Here is an 8,341-nt window from a genome sequence, read left to right as displayed (position 1 = left end):
CACCATTTTAAAGTTGTTCCATAAGATTTTTCTATTAGCAAACAGAGTACTGGCATAAACTAGGGAAAGTACCCATTTGTTGGCAGTTGAGTTTACCTGAATGTTGACGTGAATTTCTTGGTCCGTTATCGCGATATTGGGGTCAACTGCTAGCTTCTCTCCTTTCCACATCATTGCTACTCCTCCAGATTGGTCATCCGCTCCAATCTTAAACATATCGTCAAATCTGATAAAATCATGCAGTGCTGAGTGATTAGCCATTCTAGTTTCTGTGAGGCAATTTACATTGGGATTATGCCATTCCACTAGTGCTTTAAAATTCCTCCTAAATTCTGGGCTGTTGCAGCCTCTACAATTCCATAGCATCATCTTTATTTGGTTGTCTGTTTGAGTTTGGGAGGATCCTCCTGGCCATAGAGACATGGCTAGGTGAGCCAATAATGGATGGGTCGGCCCACTGGTCATCGAAATGTCCGCCTCCGTAAGAGTTGGGATCAATAGAGCTGCATATTTTTGGATAATGGAGTACGGATAAGTCCGCAGGTTCACTGCAATACGGAGTGTTTCCGATGGCACTATGATGAAGTATTTTCTTTCTGTATTTTCGTTCAGTGTCAGCGATAGTGTATGGTTGAGAGTCAATGTCTGCATCACCTGGTCTAAAATGTGCGGTGGCTGCTGTGCATTCCCCTGGTGTGCCAATAGGAACAATTATTGTGGATGTTCCTCTTCCGCCATTACTTCTTGTTCCATCTCGGGGATTACTTGGTTGTCCTGGTCTATATCGAGGTTGTCTGGTAATGGATCCATCTCCTGGATTATTTCATCCTGTGCTATCTCCTCCGGAAGTATTTCCTCCTGAGCTTCCACTGCTTCTGCCTCGTTTAGTGCCTCCATAGGTACCTCCTGGTTCTGGGTTTGGTTTTGTTCCAGTCCTCCTTCCCCATTGTTGTCGATGTTCACTTGAAGGTTCACCGTTTGGTTGTTTGGTTCCTGTCCGTTGAAGAGGCTCAGTTGGTGTATAATTTTCAATGCTATTATTTCTTGAACCTGTAATGTCTGAATTGCTGTTTGAGTTTGCAGGTTTGACTACAGTCCCTGGGTCACCATGTGAGTCAAGAGTTGGGTATTTTCCAACAACATTAGGGCATGTTGTTGCAGTAATTCGATGTTCCAGTGGGGTGTTGGTATTTGGTTTGCATTGGTTGTTGGTGGTGGGTATTGTATTTCCTGTTGGTTTGCATAGGCGTGGGGGATCTGATATGGGGAGTAGTAGTATTGGAGTAGCAGTGCACTCACCAACAACCACCTACTATTACAAGCCTTGAAATAAAACTCATACCAGCACATTGCCAATCTTGCGAACAGCAAGACTACAAATTCAAAATGAAATATTAACAACCCGTAGACAGGGCTTAGAACAGCATTAAAGCACATTATTAAAGTTGTGGTCCTTTCAAGTACCGTAGAAAGTCTTCAAATACTATTTTTGTAACATCAGTGCCAAGTAGTGAAACTACCATAATTTTTAGCAGTAGTAATAGAAACATCGTGAATATTGCCACTACTTTGGCGATTTTTTATTATTTTGGAAGGCTCTTGAATTCATCGTAAATATTGCTACCACACTGACGATTTTTATCATTTTGGAAGCCTCTTGAATTCCACCATCATCATAAATATTGTTCCGACTTTGACGATTTGTTATCGTATTGGAACCTCTTGAATTCCATCATCATTGGTGGAGAGGTATGTGCTCCTTTTAATTTAAACTTAATCAGAGGTCTCAAGTTCGAGTCTTGAGTCTAAAATCGCCTTTGTTAGGAAACACTTTACCTCTAATGTGAGACTTTTCAGTACAAACCCGACCCGTCAATTTTGTCAAACCCCAAAGCGCTTCCTGAATACCGAATGGGAAATTACTAAAAATAAAGTAAAAAAATAAAATGCAAGCATCAAAACTTTATAAAAAAGATTAGCCCAACCATGGTGGATGGGCGCTTTGGGCGTGCCGCCACGTGATTCATCCGGTTCAGGATTTCTCAATTGAAATGCTGACGCACCCATGGTGGATGTGCATATATTTTTATCACAAAAAATCATGGCAAACGCACCCATGCTGGGTGTTGTTTCATGATACCACATTGTGGTAAAAAGTAGTGCGTTGCGTCTGATAAAATAGAGGACAACTAATCGGTGTGGTAATTATTCAACAATATTTATTTTTAGTAAATATTCGGTATTAATTAGTTTAATTTAATTTCCTGTTTCCGTAATAATTAAAGACTAAATGTCGTAGGATAAAGTTCATTACATTGCACAAATTACAAAAGAACAAACAAATAAATGGATATGATTATAAGTTGAAAAAATTGATTATGATAAATTGTTTAGCTCAAATTAACTTGTCCATCTTTGCAAACTTTGAATGGATTATGATCGATCTACCCATTTAATTCGACTCGTTTAAGCAATAGCTGAATCCACCCATTTAAATTTCATCTATCAATCTATTCTGAAAAGCAAACATATTATAACTTCTCAGTAGATGTCGAATTTATTACAAATACAAAATGGATACAACGGATAGAAAACAAGCCTAGACTTTCTGACCAAGAATAAAATAAATTCCCTGACAAACAAGCAACCATAAACACACAAAATAACAAAAGTACTGAAAGAAAAATGAAATTGAAAATTTCTAAATAAGGAAACAACCAGTGGCTTATGCGCATTGGAAGTTCTTGGGGGCATACTTTCCACAGTTGTTGAGCAATAAGCTGAGGGAAAGTGGAACATTTAGGTTAATTCCCAACACATTGGCTTTAATGGCAGTGCAAAGGCAAACAGCAGCATCAAGATCAGCAAGTCCTTGAATTAGAGAGCAACATGGTGTTTTAGCTGGGCTACTTCCAATAACAAGGTGCACTAAGTCATTCAACAAATTGGCACACACTTTTAGCTTTAGTGTGTCCTTCGGGCACTTACCCTTTGATGATGGGGTTGATGGGGTAGAGGGGGTTGATGGGGTGGAGGGGGTAGATGGTGTAGAGGGGGTAGGGGTAGGGTGGGGTTTGTGGTGTGGGGGTGGTGGGCATGGGACATAAGTGGAACTAACCATATTGAAGAAAAGAATGTTCAATGTGAGAACAAGAGCAATTGAGGATGCACCACCAAACTTAGCCATTTTTCAGAGTTAATTAGCACTCTCAACGATTGAATGTGCCTAATTAATGAAAATGTTGTTTGCTTGGTGTTTGAAATGATGAAATGAGTGGGTATTTATAGGTAAAAATTCTGATTTTTTTTTTAATATATATTTTCAAATTTCTGAAATTAATTTGATGAGAGAGCCCATGTGGACATATTGCAGCGGGAATACATAGACTATATATCAAGACAAGTTGGCAAATGGAACTTGGGATAGGATTGTGATGAATTATAGACTTTGTAGTCTTGTAAATTTCATTAGTTGTCTATTTATCTTCTTCCTCAAAGAAAAATTATCCACCCTTTAATTTCACATGGGACTTCACTTATTCTCTCTAATTATTTGAACACTGATCTCGAGCATGCTCGATCGACCTGTGTCAAAACTTGGATCCAATCAAGATCAATTTTCTTTTTGTTCAGCTTGGAAACTAGCTAGTAATAGTGCTGTCTATTTGTTCTACTATGCAAGTGGAAGTGTAAAAAGGAAGATATGCCAGAAATGCTTAGGTTGGGATTTTGTACACTACCAAGAAGTTTCTTCTGTACACTACCAAGAAGTTTCTTCCTATATATTTTTCTATTAATATTGATAGCAACTGTTCATTTCTTAATCCGACAACAATAGTTATGTCTCAATCCTAAATAAGTTAAGATCAGTTTTATGAATAAAATCATCTCGGAAGAAAATTATACCCGATATAAATAAAAATTAAAAAGTAGTACTAGAAGTTCTCTATATTTTTTCATTGGACGAAAAGCTCCTAAAATGCATAGTATCTTGAAATAAATGTATTAACCTGATTAAAACATATTTCCGATTAATTATTTTCTCTATATTTTTTCATTGGGAGAAAAATCTCCTAAAAAGCATAGTATCCTGAAGTAAATGTATTAACCTGACTAAAACATATTTCCAATTAATTATTTTCATGTTTTGATTCCAGAGGAAAACAACAAAAAAAAGACATAGAGCCTGTTTGGATGGGCTTATGCCTATAAGCTGCAAATAGCTTATAAGCTAAAAAAAAAAAATGGAGTAGTCTAACTTTTTTTTTTTTTTTGGCTTATAAGTTGTTTTCAGCTTATAAGCTGTTTTAGATAAGCTAAGTCAAATGGGCCCAATTATTTTTTTGAGCTTATTTTAAGCACAAAATGACTTTAAGCTGGTCAGTCAAATACTCAAAAAGGCTGAAAACAGCTTATAAGCACCTTATAAGTCAATCCAAAGGCTCATAGTGCGATTGATGCAAATAAACATCATCTAGCTATAGTTAATCTTTTCTGTTTATCACTACTCGGTACTATATTGATTTGACAACAGCGAACTCACCTAACACTAAACAAACAAGTAATTGCTCGCAAAGCAAGACAATATATTACTATTTATAAGAGCAAACGTGGAGACTTTTGTAGTTCCCACAATAATTTTTAATTTTTTTTAAAATTTTTTAATTAATTACTTTTAGGTCTTAATCTTAGTTATTTAAGTTAATTTTTTTGTTTTTTATTTTTAAGGTCTACTTTTCAAAAGCTGTCGAACCTGGGGACTTTTGTAGTCCTCACAATAATTTCCAAATTTTTTAAAACTTTTTAATTAATTACGTTTAGGTCCTAATCTTATTTATTTAAGTCAATTTTTTTGTTTTTTGTTTTTAAAGTCTACTTTTCAAAAGCTATCGAACCTCCTACCTCATTTTTCATATTCTTTGGTTTTCTGGTTGGTGCTTGATATCCGCATTTGAGCCCAATTAATCCAGATAATTCGCTCTGTATCGCGCCTATTCGGGGGGAGCGCTTCCTCCAAAGATTTTTTCCATATCCATGTTCGAACCCCTAATCCCTAATTAAGAGAGGAGCAGCTCCATCCGCTGCACAAGTTAAATTATGTATTTGTCTTAAAAGCTCATTAACTATGTATAGATTATTTATTTAGAACTAAATAACTTCAGAAAATTAGGATACATAAGTTATAAATGTCAAATTCTGGCTCCACATCTGATTTGAAGTAAATAATTTCATCAAAATGGAAGTTAAAATATTAAAGGAGTGGAATGAAAATTTTGCTTTCATATAACTACCCACTTGCGGGACTACAATGGGTATATGGGGGTTGATGTTGTTGTTGTATACTTGTCCTAACATAAATTATATTTCTTTAGTTAAAATATCTACTTTTATATCTTGAGTTTGGGCCCGGGCTTAGCACGGGCCTCACATAACTAGTATTGTAGAGAATGACACGTTAAAATAATTAAGATTGAGCCGTGACAGACAGAGGCGGATGGAGCACTATAATTTGTGATTCAATTGAACCCCAAACTTTTTATACCAAGTGTAAATTTATGTAACTTTATTAAAATTACAATAAATAGTAGATATGAACTCATAACTTCAGAAATATAATGGTTTAGTGCTAAAAATTTAAGATGTTAAACCCCTAGAATTTAAAATTCTAGATATGACAAAGAAGTGATTTCACGGATTAATAATGTGCTAATTGAATAATCAACCTTAATAACAGGTTAATCAGAAAAGAACATCCTGTGATCGTGGGTCGTCTGACACTATGCTCGAATGTCCTAATTAAGTTTTAGAGAAGAAAAACACTACCCTGTTTGTCTCATTTTATGTGACACTTTTCATTTTTTTCGAGATTTAAATTATATAAACTTTAACAAACATTTAAAAAATGTTTTTTTTTATCATATTGATATGAAAAAGAATTACAACTTATAATATATTTTGTATATTTTTTTGAATATCTAAATTTTAATTTTCAAGTATGAAGTTGATAAATTCAAATTATCTTCAAATATTATTCAAATTGATTTTAGAAAAAGCGAAAAGTGTCACACAAATAGGATATGGAGAGTATTTTTTTCTTTATGGAATATGACTTTCAGCCTGCTCAGAAATATAATGATTGGAGGAGTGTCAAATGGGAAGTTTGATTAATTTAGGTAAGTCAAATTAAACTGAATCAATAAAAAGGTTATTGTCCAATCTTGCTCGAAAGTTAGTTAAGTTGTGCTCAGATAGGTTGAGTCAAGATACCTAAATAATGGTCATACAAAGTTCAATTCGTGCAACTCTTTGGTGGAATACAGGCATAAATAGCGGAAGGAAATAGCCAGGATTGAACTTGCATATAATATAGACAACACATAATTAAAATTTTAATCAAACATAAAATCAGTATTTATCTCTTAAAGAGTGACTTGCAAATCGAACCTTAATGCATCCACGCGATCTTCATTCAGTTCCACGGTTTGCAGTCTTCTTCTATTAACCTAGGTATTCTATGAACAAGAATACCTGAGTGGCGAGTATTACGGCTAGGAAAAGGTGTCTCTCTTAGGGCAGAAAAACATTCTATATATAGCCACGTTCTAGGGTGTAAACCCTGGTTCAAAACGTCTGGGCTTGCTTTCTCCACAAGAATATTATTTTCCAAGTACAAGAATAATTAGGCATAGCAAGGACCACAAATTTAATAACGAGACTTCCAATTGTGGCATTAATTCGAAATATGAATGAAATAATCCTACCACAATAAATTACAATTTATTCCACTAAAAAACTGTAACTGCATTCTTCAATTTAATTTCGAAATTATACATTAAAACTTATTTAACTCCACCATGTTAAGATTACAGATACCAATCAATTAAATTAAATTACTGACAATTTAATTCATTGACTAATTAAATCATTTTTCCTTTCACTTAACTTATCTCATGTGACAGATACAAAATCCACCTGCATGATTTTCACATGAGACTTTTAAGCATCCATAAAGGGGTATCGTCAATCTCAAGTCGAGACATGAATTCTATCAACTAATTATTATTTCACAAATGTATTTTGCTATTATCCAATTTACCAGGAATACATAGACCCGCAATTGAGTCGTACCTTCTAATAAATTAAAATAATGACCAAATCACATTGATCATAATATTCATATCAAGATTAAGAGCATAGAACATTTAATGAGCTAGAGAGATGGTTTTATATATTCAGTACAAAAACACTTATCTCTACTTGGTGTTGTGATCGAAGTAACAGGGCGTCATGAGGAAGCCTACAATCTACTTGGTGTTGTGATCGAAGTAACAGGGCGTCATGAGGAAGCCTACAATTGCAAACCTTGAACGGCGCGGCGATAAATTAGAGGACAAAGAAAGGTATATTAAAGACGCATAATACTTTGATATTATTTGCTTAATTGGTCTACATAAAAAACTAATATAAAAGAAAGCATAAAAACTTATGAGAGAAAAATCTTCCCTTAAACAAAACTTTTAATGATGTACATTGTGGATGCTATTGTGTTCTGTTGTATGAGAGAGATTCTTCAATTTATAGAGGTTCAAAACATTTTCCTCCAAGAAAAAGACCAGCCAAATATGGAACAGAATTATATTTTTCCTTCAGGAAAAGTAAAGCAATTATGATTATACTTTGACTTTCGTTTCAATACACGCAAAATGTACTAGCACAAGAAGTTGAAATAAGCTCATTCCCATAATCAAGATAAATTATATTTTATTCTCGTGCTACAATCATACCGATAGCTTTGTCAAATTTCCATCTTAAATTGTGAACATAAACTTTATACTTATAAGAACCAAGGATTTAATCTTATGTACATAAGCTAACTGTTATATCCCGTAATTTTAAACGTCGGATTATTTGTAAGCTGAGGTGGGGCCCACACGTTAAGATTTTTTTTGGAACATGTGACAAGTCATATGAATCACATATGTGAAGTTAAACACAACTCAAGAAGGACCCTTGGGCCAAATCAAAGTGCAAGTCCTCCAAACGAATATTTTTAAGAAAACGTTTTCGGGTGATCTGACTTCTAGGGGCAAAAACGGTATTATAAGTTTGGAATTTGGAAAAATACCCAGAAATAGAAGTTGTAGATAATTGAATTAGCTTTCCAACCATAGGTCGTGGGTTCCCAGGTGACGTCGGTACAAGGAGATATGGACGTTTTAAGGTCGAAAGGTCAGTGGGCTAGGCCCAACTCGGGACCAACCGGGTTAGGCCCAAAAAAGAAATGAATGAAATTAAGGCCCAACCCATAGGGTGGCCGGCCATGGCTAGAAAAATAAGAAAA

General features: G+C 34.8%; 1 protein-coding gene across 1 annotated transcript; it reads right to left on the bottom strand.

The window, feature by feature from the left end:
* Positions 1 to 2,511: 2,511 nt before the first annotated feature.
* Positions 2,512 to 3,312, bottom strand: LOC132635066 (14 kDa proline-rich protein DC2.15-like). The gene has a single exon (XM_060351284.1). It carries the CDS (start codon positions 3,185 to 3,187, stop codon positions 2,726 to 2,728), a length of 462 nt encoding a protein of 153 aa, XP_060207267.1. The 5' UTR covers positions 3,188 to 3,312; the 3' UTR covers positions 2,512 to 2,725.
* Positions 3,313 to 8,341: the final 5,029 nt, after the last annotated feature.

Source organism: Lycium barbarum, chromosome 4, assembly GCF_019175385.1.
Source record: "Lycium barbarum isolate Lr01 chromosome 4, ASM1917538v2, whole genome shotgun sequence".
Taxonomy (NCBI): Eukaryota; Viridiplantae; Streptophyta; class Magnoliopsida; order Solanales; family Solanaceae; genus Lycium; species Lycium barbarum.
The sequence above is the reverse complement of the archived record's forward strand: the minus strand, read 5'-3'. Positions and strand labels throughout refer to the sequence as shown.

Coding starts and splice junctions, on each gene's coding strand:
- LOC132635066 (XM_060351284.1), bottom strand. CDS start 3,187: ATGGCTAAGTTTGGTGGTGCATCCTCAATTGCTCTTGTTCTCACATTG.